The sequence below is a fragment of the Sus scrofa genome, chromosome 10 (assembly GCF_000003025.6).
Source record: "Sus scrofa isolate TJ Tabasco breed Duroc chromosome 10, Sscrofa11.1, whole genome shotgun sequence".
Taxonomy (NCBI): domain Eukaryota; kingdom Metazoa; phylum Chordata; class Mammalia; order Artiodactyla; family Suidae; genus Sus; species Sus scrofa.
Window position 1 is genome coordinate 55284637 of NC_010452.4, and position 20481 is coordinate 55305117.

The 20481-nt window shown below is 38.9% G+C and overlaps 1 protein-coding gene across 1 annotated transcript in view; it reads right to left on the reverse strand.

The window, feature by feature from the left end:
• The window catches only part of MALRD1 (MAM and LDL receptor class A domain containing 1), a 598238-nt gene that overhangs the window by 501831 nt on the left and 75926 nt on the right, over positions 1-20481 (reverse strand). Inside the window, 3 exon segments of the mRNA XM_021064964.1 lie at positions 3513-3686; positions 9795-9892; positions 14803-14949. Of these exon segments, the coding sequence (XP_020920623.1) occupies positions 3513-3686; positions 9795-9892; positions 14803-14949 (419 nt within the window).

A 20481-nucleotide genomic window follows, 5' to 3' on the forward strand; every position in this document is an offset into this window, starting at 1 on the left:
TGTAAAAAGCTGAATGTATAAGATGAGCAAGCCAACTTAAAAGAGACTGGAAAAAAAAAATACTATTAACTATTTGACTTAGGAGTTTCCATTGGGCTCAGCAGAAACGGATCTAACTAGCAACCATGAGGATGTAGGATCGATCCCTGGCCTCACTCAGTGGATTAAGGATCCAGTGCTGCAGAGAGCTGTGGTGCAAGTTGCAGACGAGGCTCAGATCTGGTGTTGCTGGGGCTGTGGCATAGGCTGGCAGCTACAGCTCCAATCAATCTGACCCCTAGCCTGGGGGAATCTCCATATGCCTTGGGAGCAGCCTTCTGAAAGATGAAATCTGAGAAGAGAGTTCTCTTTTACTTGATTGTAGTTTCTAAAACAAGCCTTACTTCAGCCACGTAACAGGATTACATAAGAAGGAACAGAGACGCAGATGAAAACCCTTACCTTCCCAAGGCTGAATTAACCATGGCTGAGGCTTAGCAAGAACCCAGGACCATTCACCCCCCTCCAAAGACAGCACAACTAAGAAAAGGATGATTGGTGCTGTCGGGGAGCTCCCAGGAGGGAGAGGGAGAAGCCAACACTTGGCATTGATGCTCCGTGGAGGAGCGTGAAGAGAAAGGGGAACACCAGCGCAGGGCTGTTTAAAAAAAAAAAAAAGATCACCAATCTGTGGCTGCCAAATTATAAAACCCCATCAAACCACTGCTCAATCTACACACTAGTCAACATGCCCCCAGATAATAAAGAGCAGTCTCAACTTCTACTGCAAAAAGAAGCAAGGCAAAAACAAAAGCCCCCAAATAAGAAATATTACAGAGGAAAAAAACAAAAAAACACTACACTGTGCCGAAACTCTTCGATACCAGTGACAGGTTCATGAGCCCAGGAAAGAACGGCATGCGTTTCAACTCTTAATATTTCTCAAAAAGCCAGTTCAAACTGGCTCATGTCTAAAGGACATTCTGGGTTTGGGGTTTTATTTTATTTTTTTTAACTAAGACTTTCAGAACAGTTTAAGGTTCATGCACAACTGAGGGGAAGGTACGGAAGTTGCTGATCACCTCCTGCCCCCATACCTCCACAGCCTTCTCCGTTAGCATCCCTCGCGGGAGTGGTACATTTGTACAGCTGATAAACAAATACTGACAGATCACCACCCTTCATGATAAATAAAAGGTTTCCCCAAGTACGATTCCTCTATTCTCTTGCAGTCGGTTGTTCTCTGGGTGAAGCTGTTTATTCCGAGGTGAAGTATGATTTTAAACATATGCCTACAGATTCTAAAGGCATCTTGTCCAAAAATCTTTCGGCTCTGTTTGATTTCTGTCTATTTCAGTTGGTTTAGAAATGAGTAGCACATGACGTATGTTGATTTTCAGAGGCTCCTAACACCCCAACAACGATCTTACTTCCCTGCCCCCATGTATAGAGGAAGGATCAGCAGCAAGGAAGGATTAAGCAACCTCCCCAGCTCCAGAACCCACGCTCACAATGTAACTGAGCAGGACCTTCCCACCACATCCTCTGCTTTAGCTTGTCTCTGAAGTGGAACCCGTATCTTTTTGGAGGTTCATAGGGACATTGTGACCTGACATCTGGGGACATCCACAACAAAGGATTTCTGCACCAAGAAGTCTGAAACAACCAACCATGCCCCTCCCTCACTTCACCTTTAAAAATGCTTGGCAATTTTGGTTCAAAGAGTTCAGAATATTTTGGGGGGCATGAGCCACCTTTCTCCTCACCTGGCCATGCAATAAGCCTTTCTCTGCTCCAGAACTCTGATCTTTCAGTTAATTTGGCCTCATTGTGTGTTGGGCACAGGGACTTGTGAAGCTGACAGCACTATAACTTGAACCCAGCCTAAACCCAGCTTGGGACTTGAACCCATGCACCAGGACTCAAACACAGCCTAAACCCAGACTGGCATTTGAACCCATGTGTCAGGACTTGAACCCAAGGCTTTTAAATTAGGATCACTCACCCGGTGTCTGGACCTACAGAGGTTCAGGTTCTTTGTGCCTCAGCACAGGAGGAATTCAGCGCGAGACAAAGTGATAGGCAAGAAATAGATTAAGATGCTTGTGAGAGACACAAGCAGGCAGGCAAGAAGGCTCTGCCCCGAGGATTAGATGGGCTATATTTTTACAGTCCAAGGGAAACTGGGGTGGGAAAAGACTGCCTCTTCCTCTTTCTTAGAGGAGTAGCTTCTCCTTGGTATTCAGTAGGAAAATATTTGACCCTATAAGGTCAGACTAGGGCTGTCATGGTGATTATTGAAATCAGCAGAAGGGTGGTCCTTAAACTCCTGCCCTGGGTCTGAACCTCAATGCAGACCTCATCCCATCCCCCACCCAATAATCTGGGGCGAATCTCACACCTCCACTAGGTAAGCAAGCCTGCCTCTTTCTGATGGCCCTCCCAAGCGATCGCCAACCTACAGTGATCTCCCAAAGCTCCCCAGGGCCCCCTCTCCATCCATGGTCTCCCACTGGGACCCCCACACCCACCCCTGCAGTTATCCTACCCCAACCCTCTCACTCGCACTAACCATTTCAGCCACATTCTCTTTAACACTCAGATGGCCCTCAAGTATTGCTTTTATTACCACTCTGGTTTTCGAGGATTGGGAAATCTGAAACTCAAAAATGTAATTTATAGTCACTTAGCAACCCAAGGGTTGAGCAAAGAACTCAGACCATGTGACTCTGCAGACAGAGAGTTTTCCACTACATTCCCTCATCCAATCTAGTTTCTAACTTGGCTCTTTTCAAACATCATCCAGAAAGGAGTCATGCCAGAAGGGTGGAAGTTAGAGCACCCAGGTGATAAGCTAGTTTCCTTCTTTCATCATTACCCAAGGGAAAAAAAAAAAAGTATGATAAAATCCTCAATATTAATGGGCAGCAGAAATGAGGCAATAGGATTGAACTATGAGTGTAGCCCAGATTTTTTTTTTCATTTACCTATGGAATACACCATTCTCACTTAGAAAACAAGTATCTTCTTTTGAAATAATTTTTTTTCGCAGCCATCCCACTCAACTCCTTTTTTTTTTTCTTTTAAGGGCTGCACCCATGGCATATGGAGGGTCCCAGGCTAGGGGTCTAATCAGAGTTACAGTTGCCGGCCTACTCCAGAGCCATTGCAATGCCAGATCAGACCCATATCTGCAACCTACACCACAGCTCACAGCAATGCCAGATCCTTAACCCACTGAGCGAGGCCAGGGATCGAACCCCCCAACCTCATGGTTCCTAGTCAGATTTGTTTCCACTGCACCACGATGGGAACGCCCATCCCACTCAATTCTTATCTCCAATTTTGCTATGCTTCCACAAGTAAGTATTGAGCACCTAATTAAGATAACCTCTCCACTCATCTCTGGATTGTGAATATTCTTGCTTTCTTAATATCAGATACATTTATGGGACATAGGTGTTGTATTGTTTACAGAAAGATGAGCATTCCATAAGCTTCTGCTGAGTCCTATTAATTTCTTACGTACTCACCTGAAAAGGCAGAGTAGATTCTCCAGTCCTTACAAAGAGATCCATTTTTGCTTGTCTCCACTGAGGTTCTGAGACTCCGATTAGCTCACCTTGCTTCTGCAAATCCCCATCCCAGGCTGTTCTTGTAAAAACCGAGAGGCGTGAATGCTGAGACAAACGGTGCCAAAACTGCAGCTGGTGAAAAATACGTGTGAAAGATATAAATATTTCACTTACCTGTCTCTAGCAGCTCTTCAATAAATAAAAACATCCCAAACTATGTGGGAATGAAGCATAATCTTAATTCTCCTCTCCTCCAAACACACAGACCCCAAAAATGCTAAGTACATGTTCTGCCAGCCTTCGTGCTCCCCTTTAAGGCTCAAGCAGTCACATCAACTGGTACATTTAATATGTGCCATAGAGATGCCTAAAGAAATGGGACACCAGCATCCTGTGCAGACAAGTCAGAGGACACACATTTGTCCACACCATCAGGACATTTCTCAGGATGCTTCTCCATGGCTTCTTAGGAGTCTGTGGAGATACAGGTTCTGTACCTGATTCAAAAACTGCAAAGCCAGGTATTACTGTCATTCTCCTTGAAGTCTCAATCCAAGAAAAAGTTTTCTCAGAAAATCATGGTCTCAGGTAAAAGAAAACTACAATGAATACTTTTCATTCATTCCTTCTCTGTTGTAACATGATCAAAAACATGGGGAGAGCATATGATACTGTTCATCCATCATTCAATCCAAGAAAGAAACTTCTTTATGAAGTTAGAGAGCCTTCATCATTTTGCTTCCTACTCACTATCAGTGATGACATAATCTCAAGGACACATTAATGAGGTCATAGAGAAAACAGAGGGAGGGTTATTTTAGGTGCCAATAGTGGTAGCTGTAATGTGGAATTCGGCACTACCATTTATTCAACCAAAATTTACTGAGCATTTACTAAGTACTGGGCACTATGAAAATTAATTTCCTAAGTGGTTGGATCCACTCTACAAAATATGTGAACAAAACTCCCACAAAAGCAAGTTTAGACACATGGAAACTTTTTCTTCTCATTATGCCATAGAGAGTCCTAATGTTGCATGTTCCCAAGAAAAACACAGTATCATTCAGAGATAAGGCCCCTCAGAAATGAAGTCTTTCTTGCTTTATCTTTGAATTCAAAATGTCTTTCTTTTTAGTTTCATTGTATTTTAAATTCTTAGGGTCCCGCCCTTTATCACTGGGCTTTTGTTCCATGGACAGATGCTATTACATATGTAGTCTTCCCATTTGTTTCACTGTTGATACCAATTTCAGTGGAGATGAAAGTTGACCACATTTATTAAATGGTCTTTAAAGAAATTGTTTGAAACATCAAGCATTCTCTGTTGCAATGTAGTAAACCTTCTTTGTAAATCTCTGCTTAATTGCCACCACCTCATCAAAACATTCTGATTGTCCATTTCATTTTAGATTTTACTACCAGGCTTACCCACACTCAGACCTTGACAGGTAAGTGAGAAATATGAAGTCAGTTGGATGTGTTTAATTAAATTTTCCAGAAAGGGAGGATATATGTTCCTCAACGACAATTAAATTTTAGATCCCTGCTGTAATTCCAGCATGTTCCAAGCTTGTAAATATGCAAAACAGAGCTTTAAACTTAGTTGTACCAGAGATGCACATGCCCCAACAGAAATTTCAAGCTGTCAAACTGTCACTAAGTTACAGGTGCAAAGTTCTTTAAATAGTGTATTAAGAGTAAATATCAATGGGATCCATATTCAATAGGATGGGAGCTCAGAACTCACATACAACTTACTTTTTTAAACAACAGAATTGGCATTGTAGGGTTTTAAGAAGAATTCTTGAATATAGACCAAGAAACCTTCCATGGTTCAATTTTGATACTGGTAAAGGTAAGTCACTGACCCAAAGTTACAGTTACAGCTGTGATTTTAGATGGGCACTTAGATAGCCACATCAGAGCTCTCACTCTGAGTCACACTAGCAGTGTGACTTAGGAAGCTAAGTCACGATCTCAAAATCATGATGCACGGTGTGAACTCCTCACAGAACTTATTCTGGATATCTGTTTTTAGTAGGTATTCAGTTAATAGGTATTGAAGAGACGAATGAAAGGATGAATGGGCTACCAGCGTCAGGGCTAAAATAAATGTCTATAAATCTTCATACAGTCGGGAGGGGGGCAGGGAACCTTTTCTGTGTCATAAAATGTACAAGAAATTATGTGTTCTTAGGGACCTCAGAGTTTTCTATAATTTATATAATATATATTATTACATGTTATGTATTATCTATATACCTATAATATTATATATATCGTATATCGTTATCACTCTCTTACGTAGCACCTTTTTTTTTTTTTTCCTGTCTTTTCAGGGCTGCACCCACGGCCTATGGAGGTTCCAGGCTAGGGGTGGAATCAGAGCTGTAGCCGCTGGCCTATGCCACAGTTCACAGCAATGCTGGATCCTTAACCCACTGAGCGAGGCCAGGGATCAAACCTGCATCCTCATGGATCCTACTCAGGCTCATTAACTGCTGAGCCACGAAGGGAACGCCTCACTCTCTGTAACACTTAACACTGAACTGCTACCAGTATCCCTCAGTGAATTCTATATATTGTTATGTGTGCAAAGTGTCCCTATTGCACACCCAGCATTGGGGTGCGTGGAGGAGGTTAAGTGACAGGTGTGCACTGAGTCAGAGAAAGAACATTTACACTGGCTTGTGTGCACTCAGGGGAATGTGTGCTCAGGGGAGAAGTCTCAGAAGAACTGCTTTTGCTTTTTTCATTTTCTTCTTTTTACTTCCTTGAATCTGAACCACATGACGACTCACATGTCTCTCTGCATCAGCTGCTGAAAAACTTAGATTCACATGTGTAACTTGGCCCTCATAAACTTAATTTTTGGAGCCAAATTATTTTTCATGCATCTGTTTTTCCTGACATCCCTATTCACTTTTTTAAAATTTTATGATTTTTTTTTTCTTTTTACAGCCACACCTTCAGCATATGGAAGTTCCCAGGCTAGGAGTCAAATGGGAGCTATAGCTGCCAGCCTACGCCTCAGCCACAACAATGCCAGATCCCAGCCACATCTGTGACCAACTCTGCAGCTCATGGCAATGCCAGATCCTTAACCCACAGAGCAAGGCCGGGATCAAACCCACAGTCTCACAAAGACATCAGGTTCTTACCCACTGAGCCACAGTGGGCACGCTCTGAATTTTATGAATTTTTTAAAAGAATATTAGAATAGCAACATGAGTTGGAGAACATTTTTAAAAAGATAAACATGCAAACATTGAAAACAGAAGCTCCACATTATCTTTCTTGCTGTATTTAACTGTGAAGCCCTAAAAGTGAGATATTATGTCCTTCAGGCAGTAACTCAAATATAAGAGTTCAGAAAATATTAATATCCACATAAATTCCCTTCATAGTTTGTATTTCCCAATTTACTGAAAACAATAGAAGTATTTCATAGCGATAAGAAAGAGTAGCTTCTGGCTTTCACATGTTCTGTTTGTCCTACCTCCTAGCTATTCGAAGGAAAAATGTCCACTTTTCACCAGTGACTGAAGAGACCTTTGAAGCTTTGAAATCAAAGTCCACATCTTGAACAATAAGTAGTTCAACAACAATTCTGCACGTTGATGCCAAGTGTTGGCTACACAGATAACGTGCAAGGTAATTCATGCAAAATGATCCTAAAAGTCTGCTGCTAGAAAAGAAAAAAAAAAAAAAAGACTCGGAGTTCCCATCATGGCTCAATGGTTAACGAACCTGACTAGTATGCACGAGGACGTGAGTTCAATCCTTGGCCTTGCTCACTGGGTTAAGGATCTGGCATTGCCGTGAGCTGTGGTGTAGGTTGCAGATGCAGCTCGGATTCCCCATTGCTGTGGCTGTGGCTGTGGCATAGGCCATCAGCTATAGTTCTGATTTGACCCCTAGCCTGGGAACTTCCATATGCCATGGGTGCAGCCCTAAAAAGACAAACGAAAAAAGAAAAAAAGACTCAAAACAAAGTTCATATTCCTTTAAAGTCCTTTCGAAAACTATTCTTAACTTTATTACCCTGATATGATAGATAGAGGGAAAAAATCATGTAATTTCATAAAATGGAGGCTTCAGTCATGTAAAAGTGCCCAACTTTGGTAATTATAATAAATCATAGCTGCCATTCCATGAACACAATTATTATCCATAAGTTCCCATGAGAAAGATTGGCTGAATTTTCTGATTCCTCAAGAAAGTAAGAATTTAACTTGTTCGATTATTTTGTAACTTTTATGAAAGAAAGAAACACATTACCACAGACTTATGAAAAAGAACGTATTTTTAGAATACTCCTATGGGAGAGAATATTAGTTATATACCACTCAGACAATAAATAACCTCTAACAATCTAATAAGACATCCTAAACTGGAAAATACTATAAGGTAATCCAAATATCCCTACTTTCAACTCAAAAATTACTAACATTCAAGCAGATACAGGTAAAAAGGGGGAAAAATACAGATAAAAAGGGGAAAAAAAAAAAGAAAAACAAATACCTCTTCAGGTTCTCTCTAACACTCACTTTTCCAAAAACCTTGAAACAGTCTTACTTTTCCAAAAGCCAAGGCAAAGCACTATATCAGTATCCAAGGCCTTGGAAGGTTGAAGACTTGGTTCTGAGAAAGAAACCACCAAGCATCTAAATTGTTCACTGTTTTCACTGAGGCTCCACTTCAATAGCTCCCACAGGGAAGCTCCAAATTTAAACAATAGAGGAAAAAATGGCCTTAGGTACAAAATCATAAACTGAAACGCAATCCCAAGGATCACAAATTAATCACACCCCACAGATACGATAGGAACTGTAGATCAACTTTAAAAGAAAAAAACAGTGTGATTTCTAAGTGAGTCTCAGAATTTCTCTTCCTGTTAGTCCCCATTTCAGCAAAAAGAGGCAGAATCGACACATCCTATTCCTTTGTACCCAATGCCTTTAATGTATTTAACAACAGTGATTGTATTACTTTCGTATATGACCTTGACTTAAAGTTCAGTAAGCCTCTACAGTACTTGTAAAGAGCAAGCAAATGCTTCAGGAGTTCTTATATATCATATAAGACCTAATTAAAATAAACCAAAGGTGGGAGAGAGTCTAGAGGCCATTTGGGTGAGGTGGAAGTGGAGTCCAGGCAGTCGTTTTAATTTGAATGCCCACAGAAAAATGGGGAGTGAAAACCAAGGCGGAGGGGTAGGTAGAAAAAAGACAACTTATTAAGAGTTCCAGGCGCTCTCATTCAGATTGACATCAAGCTGCAAGTATAATTAAATCTACACCTGTGAATGATCTATGGTTTATCACCAGGAATGCCTGTACAAACTGCTAGAACCCTGCATTTCCAGGCAATGAATTTAGTGTACAGCACTACTGTTCCCTTCATTATTTTCTGATCACTAAAGAAGAAAAAAAGCTGAAATCCTAAAGGCTTGGGACATGTTGGAACTCTCAAGAGGACAGCAAACAAGGCAAGCTGGACAGAAACATTTAATGTAGACACGTGTTACAGAAAGTGAAGGGATATGTTTATTGAACACGTGTTATTTGCCAAATACTTTGCCAAGTGCTTTATCTAATCACGTTTGAGTTCTCACAATCATGGGAAGAAAATGTGCTAAAACTTATGCTTCCAATGAATCTCAAAGAGAGCATATCATTTGTGACAGAACTGTGTTTGGAACCAGGTCAGTCTGACTCCCAATTCCCTCAGCTTTCCACTGTGTTGTGCTTCGAAAATGGACTGAGTATTTTATCCCTTGCTCTGTGTTTACCTGGCACTGGAAGGACTAATTGAAAAAATAAAATTTCAGAAATGTCATTATTTTTTTGCCCATGTTTATCTTTCTTTATTCATCCTTTCCTCATCCTTTCAACAGAATGTATTCAACTGATTTTATTTTCCTCAGCTAATATTGTTGACCAAAATAATAAGCAGTTTGCATAACGTATTTCCACAGCTTTAAATTACTGAAAGAACAATGTGGAAAGAATACAAAATGACATATATATTCTTGAATAGCGCCCCCCCCAAAAGAAGGATATAAGTTATAGGTCTTCTTGAATGACATGACATTTCATGTTGAAATAGCTCATATAAATCTCTCAATTCTTCATGAAAATAGCAGTAAAACACAGTGGGCATTTACTAGCCAGAGCAACCCAAGCCTAACAGTTTACAACCACAGAATGGGCAAGGGAAATACCAATAATTGGTTACCTGACATGGAGTAGAGGCAGTGCGTGATTTAGTAAGAACAGGACTTCCAAGCTTCGCCACTGCTGGTGACTGATGCACCCCCAAATAAAGAAACGACCCTGTAAATACATACATGAAGTCATATGGATACAAGCTCTACTGCTGTACATTTAGCAGCTCTTTGCTCTAATATCTCATCCTTGCACACATTCAACTGTCAGATAAAGAAAATTACATTTTTACTCCTTTACCTGTAAGCTCCACAGAGAACCAAAAAGTGCTTTCACCTGGGATAACATTAAATATCTAAAATAAAATTCAAGTGATGAAGAGCAAGCTCTTGATCTAAACCTTGCATCAAATATGCTTATTGGCTTAATTCATGTCATAGTTTAAAATCAAATTAAATGAAGCTTCTAAGCTTACAATTAGATAGTCAACATGACCTCGTGCAATTCCCCCGAGACCTTTATTTTTAAGTTTCTTTACAACACACGGAAGGAAGCAAGCCTGTGGAATGAACTTGGTTTCTCCTGGGGCTTACATGTTTGACATTGTTGTCTGTGCTAGTGGGGATGGAAGCTTAATTAAAGATCTAATCAGACCACTAACAAAATAACTGTTTTAGATTTTAACTACAGTGGATGTGCTCTTGGCAAGTGTATAGAGGGATAACATCTCTTAGCAGCTCAAAAGAGCACACATTCTGAATGGCTGTCAGGGGTAGCTTCATTGAATATTGAAATTTACAAGGAAGGCTATCTGAACAACGTCAAGGTCTGATCTTGCCCTTTGATAATCCCGGAGTGATGTGTAACTTGGACAGCCAACTATTTTGACCAAAAAAAAAAAAAAAAAAAAAAAAATTCAGGTGATTTTCCTAGAGAGAGATCAATGCTGACTGCACAGAATGAAAAGGATTTCAGAATTAAAATGTATTACTTTACAGATACCACGTGCTTAACCAAACAACCAAGGCTGTATATAGGTCAGCAGTGTGGCCTCTGAGTGGGAAAAAAAGAACCCAGTTTTTGTGGGCTTTAAATCTCAAAGCCAGCTGAGAAGGAAAAAGACCGCTGTTCCCCAAATCCAAAGGAAGAGTATTGGAAACAGTATTTATAAGCTCATTAAATTCTCTAGTTCACCTCTAAAAAAGTAAAGTAGGAAAAGATGATTTTGAAAAATTATTCCAGCTTAAAAATCCTCAGGTTCAAGTGAAACTCAACTAAATGTTTTTTAAAAGTCTAATTAAAATTCTAAAGATGAATAAATATGCAAATATCTTACTCCCTTGATCATTTAAAACAATATGGATGATTTCAAACAAGCAGTTAATGAAGGATGAAACATATAAACACTAAATCCCCAAAATATAAAAGAAGCAAAGGGTTTGAATAAATTGGTTAGGTCACAAAAGTAAGTGGAAAAGTGACAGGAAAAAAAAAAAAAAAACTACAAAAAAGTTTGGCCCCACAGCTACTTTTAATTAATTTTTAAAGAATGACTATTTGCACATTACTTGCAAATATCTCTCCATTAGAAAAATATGGAGAGCTCTTTGACTCATTTTATAATTCCAGATATCTCTAATGCTGAGAATGATGAAAACAGAATGAAAAAAAGAGTAATATCACTCATGATCATAGATACAAAATTCTAATTAAAATGTTTCAATTGCATTTGAAATACTTATCAAAAATATAATACGTCCAAATCAATCTGAGCTTTCCAAGAATAGAGGTTTGATTTAATTTAGCAGTTCTGTCAACAGAGTCAACTAGATCAGCAAAGGTAAAATCAATAGATTCATATCAACAAATATTGGAAAGACTATGAAAAAATAGTAAGCCATTCCAAATGACAAACCTTAATAAAATTTTAAAAAGTGAAATTAATATGGATTAACGACCAACCTCAAAATAAATAACATCTTCAATGGCAAGCAAGCAAACCGTTTTAATTAAAATGAGAAACTACCTAGTGATTTCCATCACCATGATTAATTCAGGGAAATATTAGATAATATTAATTATCTTGGACCAATATTACCTTAAAGATCTAGCACATGCGGAAGTCAAGAAAACAAAATTTCAAGAAAACACAATAGAAAAGTAGAGCTAGAGTTTCACGTTTTGCAAAAACATAACTAAAAATAGAAACTCCAACAGATTCTCTCTTTTAATAAAGACTTTTTTTTTAAATTTTATTGAGGTATAGTTGACTTAGAGTACTGTGTTAATTTCCGCTGTACAGCAAAATGGCTTAGTTATTCATAAATATATGATTTTCATATTCTTTTCCATTATGGTTTATCACAGGATATTGAATATAATTCTTTGTTTATCCATTCTATAATAGTTTACCTCTGCTAATCCCAAACTTCCAATCCTTCCCTCCCCCACCTCCTCCCGCTAAGCAACCATGAATCTCTTCTTTACATCTGCGAATCTGTTTTTGTTTCATAGATATGTTGATAGGTGTAGTATTTCAGATTCCATGCATAAGTGCTATCATATGGCAGCTAAAAGATTAAGTATTAATAAGAGAATTTAGTAAGGTAAAGGAAAACAGAGAGATATTTTTAAGTCATTTTTACTTATTTTAGCAATAAGACCCTGGACATGAAATGGTGAGAAATATTCTACCCACAATAACAACAGTAATGCAAAATACATAGGAATAAATCTAACAAAAAGGGGACAGGACTTGCATGAAGAACATTGTAAAATTCCATGGAAAACTATAAGCCTTCGGATTAAATAAGAGAAACCATGTTTTTAGACAGAAAGATGATCTTAGGAAAATATTAAGTTAGTAAAAACTGATGAAGCTAAATGCAATTCTGAAAGAATTTTAACTGAATATTTGAAAATTAGATAATATTGACTTAAAATTTATATATGCAGGTAAGGTGTAAAGAGAGAAACTAAACTCGGATCTCAGACCCACCTGCTTCTAAGAATAGGCCTCTGGATTTATCTTCTTACAATCCAGCTCCAAAGAATGTACTGATTTAGGAAAACTATGGAATTACAGCATATCAAACAGACTGTTTCTGTTCATCTGAACTCTTGTGTACCTATTCATCTCAGAGGCTATATACATTAGGGTGTATCTAGACCAAAGAAATGAAGCAAACAAATAAAAGAATTAGGCTTTTTCTACTTCCAGGCAAGGTTGAGTATCAGGGACCAGAGTTGGTCTTCTGTCCTATGTTGGCAAAGAAATCAAAACAATATATATTGGTTTTCAATGTAGGACAATGAGCATGTAGAACCACAGGCGAATGAGGTCTGAGAGGGGAACTAAATGAACCAAGCTATGCATTTTCCCCAGCTTACTGCCTACACTGAGTTTCCAGCTGCCATTCCGGGAGGAGGATGCCAGGAGAAGTGCGGTGGTCTTCTCAAATTGAAAAGATGGGGCATTCCTGTCCTGGCTCCGCAGAAATGAACCTGACTCGTAACCACGAGGTTCAATCCCTGGCCTCGCTCAGTGGGTTAAGGACCTGGCATTACTGTGACCTGTGGTGTAGGCCAGTGGCTACAACTCTGATTCGACCCCTAGCCTGGGAACCTCCATATGCTGCAGGTGTGGCCCTAAAAAGACAAAAAAAAAAAAAAAATTGGCAGTCTGGGGAGACTCAAGTGGCTGTAGTTCATAAAGAGGAGGGAAGAGCTGCAAAGAAAGTGTTCCAGAGAGTTTCCCTTCAAATCTCCACCAGAGCACTGACCAGGGCATGGATACGAGGAAACTCCAAGTTCCAGTAGCTAAAAGCACAGTCAGCACTCTTAGTTTTGGCATACTTTAGAAATCCCAAAGGAGAAACAAATATAATAATGTCTAGTGAGGTTATATGAGCTTGAAGAGGACCTGCAGGATAGTTGTGTTATTATAAAAGTTATATGACAGTAAGGTACCATTCCAATAGCATCGAAACGAAACAAAGAGAAAAACAGAAGAACCACCTTCTGTTTTCCTTGGAATTTTACAAAGCCTTATTGGAATGTTAGATGTAGTTATGGTGGCTCTTAATATAGGGGAATATATGAAAACTGTACTGTTGGTTAAAAGAGTATAAAAGGGAGTTCCCATTGTGGCTCAGGGGGTTAAGAACCTGACTAGTATCCATGAGAATGTGGGTTCAATTTCTGGCCTCACTCAGTGGGTTAAGGATCTGGCATTGCCACGAGCTGTGGCATAGGTCACATATGCAACTTGGATCTGGCATTGCTATGGCGTAGGCTAGCAGCTGCAGCTCTGATTCAGCTCTCAGCCTGGAAACTTCCATATGCTGCAGGTGAGGTCCATAAAGAAAAAAAAAAAGTATATGAGGAAGAAGACTTACAAGAAGCCAGAAGACTGCACTCGAGCATTTATAATTTATTTTGTAGATAGTGCTATATCTCTGTTCTCTATTCCTAGAAAGAAGGTTAAAATATTTTTATGTTTTGCAAAGCTTGAATTACTCTAAATAAACTATTCCTGTACATGATTCCTGACAAATAGGGAAAATTATCAGAGGAATTTCCCCCTCTTCATGCCATCAACTCAACCTTTTAAAAAAAATGTAACCAGGAGTTCCCATTGTGGCTCAGTGGGTTAAGGATCCAACGTCATCTCTGTGAGGATGTGTGTTCAAATCCTGGCCTTGCTCAGTGGGTTAAGGGTCTGGCATTGTGGCAAGTTGTGGCCTATGTCACAGATGCAGCTTGGATCTGGGGTTGCTATGGCTGTGGCATAGGCCTGCAGCTCCTATTTAACCCCTAGCCAGAGAATTTCTATACGCGGCAAGTGCAGCCATAAAAACAAAAGAAAAATGTCACTTAAAGTTTGGTTATTAAAACAATGCTTCTTTCAGGAAACCCAATTAACCACAAATTATTAGGTTAATCAGAGGAGTTTAAAGCAAAACAAACCAGAGTTCTATTTATATAGTCTATAGATAGAAGTGAAAATACACAGTATCATCATTTCACAAAAGGAAAGAAAGAAAATAGTTTTAAAAAAGCGGGGGGGGATGTCCTACCATGATGTCTGCTTGTTGTGTCCTCAGCATCAGGAAGATGGTGGTCTACCCTGGTCGACCCTTCCACGAATTCCCAGTGTGAATCTTCTGTGAGAAATGGCTCCCAGCCGCAGAAACCAGACTCAAAGCCACACCTGAGAGGATTCGCTGTTATGCACAGAAAACAGGTGAGGAGAAGTGAAGGTAGGGCAAGCAGCACAACACTGACCTGTATTAACCAATCAACCTAGGTGGTCAGAACAATCTCTCCACTTTGTAAAGAATGTTTTCCAATTATCAAAATGGTTTTCCTTTTCCTAAACTCACAAAGTTTTCCCTGTGCTGTATAACGCAAGGTGGCCCTTCCACAGCCTTCTGTCTCCAAGCCTGGGACACTGCGTCCTGGATGGCCATCTCCATTGCATCTAACGACATAAGCTAATTACAGCTTTTCAGAGTAACTACTTTCACCTGCCAAGATGAAAAAGATTTACCCACTGAGAAAGTTTTTAAAAAAGTTTAAAGAATGGAATTTAAATTAACTCTGGATACCTAAAGAGCCTGAGGTCAACACCTTAGTATTTATTCTATTGCACTATTTTAAGTTTCTCAAAAAAAAAAAAAAAAAATTCCATAGCCACTTAGACTAAATTAGATATTTTAAACTCTATTTCCCACCCCTTTTAACACACAACCAGAAAGTCGAAAAATACTTACATTCCTACATTTATCACAAAAGAATGAATTCTAGAGAGTCAGGGTTTAGGGTAAGTTTCCTAAGCACATTTTCTAGTTTTGCCACCAAATTAGTGAGGAAAAAACAGCAAGTTTCACAGAACTGGAATACACTAGAATTTCTAAACACTTGATTTGTGATTTTAAGAAATCAGTCCTTATGTGCTTACATTTCCTTTTCCTAATAAAAGAACCTATCTTAGATAGTAGTTTGGGGATAAATTAAAGCAATTAATTTAAAACCTATTTCCGAGTATTCCCCTTCATGCAGAGGCATTTTCATAACAGAAGGACGGACAACATAATTCTTGGTCAGAAGATACCTAAAGACCTGGCAAGCTCCTTAAAGATCACAATTCTGTTACCTTTAACAAAAGTAGATGTGTTTCCACTGAGCTCCAAATATATCTTGTATTTTACATCTATTATCATCAGCCTTCACAAATACCCTACACAGTGAATGTAATTATCTCCCCAAATATCTTCTTTTCGAAAATTTATCACTAAGCAACTTGACTATAGTAAACTTTAGCAAATGGGATATCCAGGCTTTGAATTGTCTCCCACACAAGGAATTCTGCATCAAAATTTAAAAGGCTGCATCACCACATGCTTGCTCCCAACCGTTATTTTCAATTATAAATAACATGACTAATGTCACCAGTATTTTGAATAAGCTCTCTATGTCTTAATAATCAAAAGATCTCCAAATGTCTAAAAATGGATGCCTGGTTTCACGATCAGATATTTCATCACTAACATGTCAACTCTTAAAACACTGCAGTGCATGTTACAAATAACACTGCCACCTAAAATTTTCTCTACATGTAAATTAAACACTTAGATCTTAGAGCTAAGCTTGTTGAGACAGTCATGCAATGGGTATAAAATGAAAGATATTTTTCTTTACAAGCAAGTATTTTCCCCCTTAAATGTGTTTCTCCAAAATTAAAAAGGGAAATTAACTACAGTATAATAATGAAAAAAATGTTGCACGTTACCTAATGGTGAATCATTATGAGGAGAAAATGCTATTCACCCATATAGTACTTCACTGGAAATCTGTTACATTTGGATGTTTTTCCTTTCTCAGCTCTGGCTACAGAGTTTCAGAACACCTCCTCTGATAAAAAGTTACTCCCTCCAAGAAGAGACTCTTCTGCTTTTAGTTAATCTTGGGAACCTATGACTTAGGGAGGGATGTGTGTGTGTGTGTCTTTTCCAGGGCCACATGTGGAGGTTCCCAGGCCAGGGGTCTAATCAGAGCTGTAGCCACTGTCCTATGCCACAGCCACAGCCACGTGGGATCCGAGCCATGTCTGCAACCTACACAACAGCTCATGGCAACAGCGGATCTTTAACCTGGATCCTTATCGAGGCCAGGATCGAACCCGCAATCTCATGGCTCCTAGTTGGACTTGTTAACAACCGCACCACAATGGGAACTCCCAGATCTGATCTACTTCTTTGGTCCTCTGTGAATTGTCACCTGCTAAACCCCAGTTCTTCTAGGTCAGTTGGTGGAACACAGAATTAGGCAAGATTTGAAGTAATATACCTCACCTTTCAAAAGTGTTTAAAAGTTCCCAAATTCTTGTTTGTAAACTTGGTCAAGGAATCCTTCCACCTCCCCCTACCAAGGGCACTCCCAATTCCTAAAAATATGCTTCTCTGGAATAGAAAACCTTTCATCAGCTTTTGCCCAGGACTGCCCTAGTTGATGGGTGTCATCCCAGCATAATAATTAACACTGCTGCTCTTTCCTCTCAGGTGACCCTGTTTGGCCAATAAATTCAATACGCCCTGTTGGGGCAATAAATTATATACTGACATACAAAGGAAACTCAAGTCCATGAAGATAACAATCTTACAGCAGGTGGCTTCTGCAATAACCACCCTACTCCCCAGCTAGGCAATGGTGTGAAAGGGCTCCAAGACCAGTGACGGTGGACATGCAAAGTACGAAGTAACCATCACCATGCCTCCCCAGACTCTTCTCATCTGTGTCTGTGTCACTCTGCTGCGACGATGTAAAGAGGATTCCAAGAAAAACTCACTTTGGATTGTATAAATGTTGAAATTTGGTTTTGGGAGAAAAGTTCAAAGCCTTTCTTTCATTACCTGGATGTTTTATCTTTTAAAATGTCAGTCATGGCACTTTTCACACAACACTAAACGCCACTGTCCTTTGAAAAAAATGCAAATTGATTTTTAAAGTCCATCACCATAAAAATATATGAAAGCAAAATGGTGTAATCACCTCTGTAAAAATCTTGAACTTCTCAACTGTTTTTTTTTTTTAACCAATGATATTCATTCCAATATACTTCAAAGGACCTTTTTTAAAGCTATAGGTTCTATAACTTAATTGCACCATAAAATATAAGCCAAATTTCAGTCACCAAAGCTGAAGTTCTTTCATTACTATTTCTCCTACATAATTCAAAATATTTAGGGTGAAGTTATAAATATAAAAAAAAAAACAGTCAGGCCAAACACATTCTGGCAGTTAATAAATGCCTTATGATACCATATCTGTGTAATATTAAACATTTACAAAATCTAAAAAAATCAATTCATATTATAAATAAAATGTATGTACTAAAAACAGTGATTTTGATTATGTGGTTGCTTTTATTTAAATTTCTGTGACTACAGACACATTTCACTGTTTCTAATCAGAGCATGAGATTATGCCACTGTTCATAATTTTACAATATATGTTTGAGTTCATCAGAGTAATATTTTAAAATTATGACAAAGCTTTCTCTTGTATATTTAACCATTGAAGCATATTGGCAGAAGAAAAAGAAGTTTATCATGGAAGCTGAGGAAAATTCTGGATCATAAAAATTTAAATATTTATGAATTCCTCAGTTCAGAAGTAAATCAGTTCTCTATTACACATGAAAAAAGTTTCTATGAGAATGAATGGGGAATGTTCCATTCAGTAAGTGTATTTTAGATTTTAATATGATTATTTTGCTAATACTTATTGGGAAAGCACAAGGATCTTTTCTCTACTAAATATACATACATTTCCCTTACCCTCAGGAAGTATTTTGGTTTTTTTTTTTTTCCAAAACATGAAAGACATCCAGAGACAGTAAAAATTTAATGCATTGCACTACATTTTTTTTTTTTTTCTTTTTAGGGCAGCACCCACAGCATACGGAAGTTTCCAGATTAGGGCTGGGGTCAAATCGGAGCTACAGCTGCTGGTCACAGCCACAGGGAATCCAAGTTGTATCTGTGACCTACATCACGGCTCACCAGCAACGCAGGATCCTTAACCCGCTGAGGGAGGCCAGGGGTCAAAGCCATATCCTCGTGGATCCTAGTTGGGTTTAACCGCCTTGAAGGGAACTCCTGCACTCGATTCTTGATTTAAGCTTCTTTCACTTGAATATTGTACCAACTTCTTATCTGAAGTGTCACAACTTATTGTGGCATTTTAAATGCTCCAAGTCCTATGTATCAATTAAAATAATTTTTCCCATGGAATTTATCAGACTGTTTTGAACACAGCTCTGTCCATTCTTCCATCATTTTTATTTATTTATTGACCACAGTTATTTTTTGTCTTTTTTCATGATTAGGGGAGCTTTTTGTGTGTGTCTTTTAGGGCCACACCTGTGGCATACGGAGGTTCCCAGGCTAAGGGTCTAATCAGAACTGTAGCCACTGGCCTACACCAGAGCCAGTTTCTCAGGATCCGAGCCTCATCTGCAACTTACACCACAGCTCATGGCAATGCCAGATCCTTAACCCACTGAGCAAGGCCAGGGATCAAACCCTTGTCCTCAGGGATGCTAGTCGGGTTTGCTAACCACTGAGCCACAACGGGAGCTCCATTCTTCCATCATTTTTAGTATATGTGCTGCCGAAGCAAGCACTCTTCCATCATTTTTAGAACATGGAGATTTTCTATATGTCCTGATTGAAAATTAAATATATTTTTTTCAAAATTTTATGTAGTAAAATATACTTAGTACAAAATTTGCCTTTTTAACCACTTTAAGTGTATGGTTGAGTGGCCCTAAGTACCTTTACACTGTTGTACAACCATCACACATCTCCAGAACTTCATCATCCCAAATTAAAATACCATACCCATTAAACACTCACTCCCCACTTTTCCCTTCTCATCATCCCAACAACTACCATTCTGCTTCTCCTTTCTATGAATTTGATTCCTCTAGGAGCTTATGTAAGTAGCATTATACAATGTTTATCCTGTTGTGACTTGCTAATTTTGCTGAGCATAACATCTTCAAGGTTCATCCATGTTGTGGCATGAGTCTGAAAATTAGGTATGTTTTATCTGTCAGTTGTTCAATTAGCCAATGTATACCTTCAGACTTGTTTGGCACATGTTATATTGTGTTATAAATACTTTTTAAAATATATTGCATATGCATTTTATTTTTTTTTTTTTTTAGGGCCACATCTGTGGCGTATGGAGGGTCCCAGGCTAGGGGCGAATCAGAGCTGTATCTACCGGACTACGCCACAGCCACAGCCACTCTAGATCCGAGCCGTGCCTGCAATCTACACCACAGCGTATGGCAGATTCTTAACCACTGAGCGAGCACAGGGATCGAACCTGCATTCTCATGGATGCTAGTCAGATTCGTTTCTGGGATGGGAACTCCCAGAAAATGCGAACTCCATGCATATGTGTTTTATTCTTAAATGTCCCTGTTTCATACAGGATGGTATTATTAATAACTATCAAAAATCTACTGTTTGGAATCAGGCAGTATTTGTCCTTCTGCCCCTGGCTTATTTCACTTAGCATACCTCTTACATGAGGTATTTAAAGTCTTCAAACTCATATGTTGTTCAGTTGGTATAAAGTTTCGGTCATGCAAGGTAGTGCCTGTGGTCATCAATACTGTATGATGCACGTTTTTGTCAACAGTTTACAAAACTTAATACTTTTAAAGGCTTTGTCAAAAACAC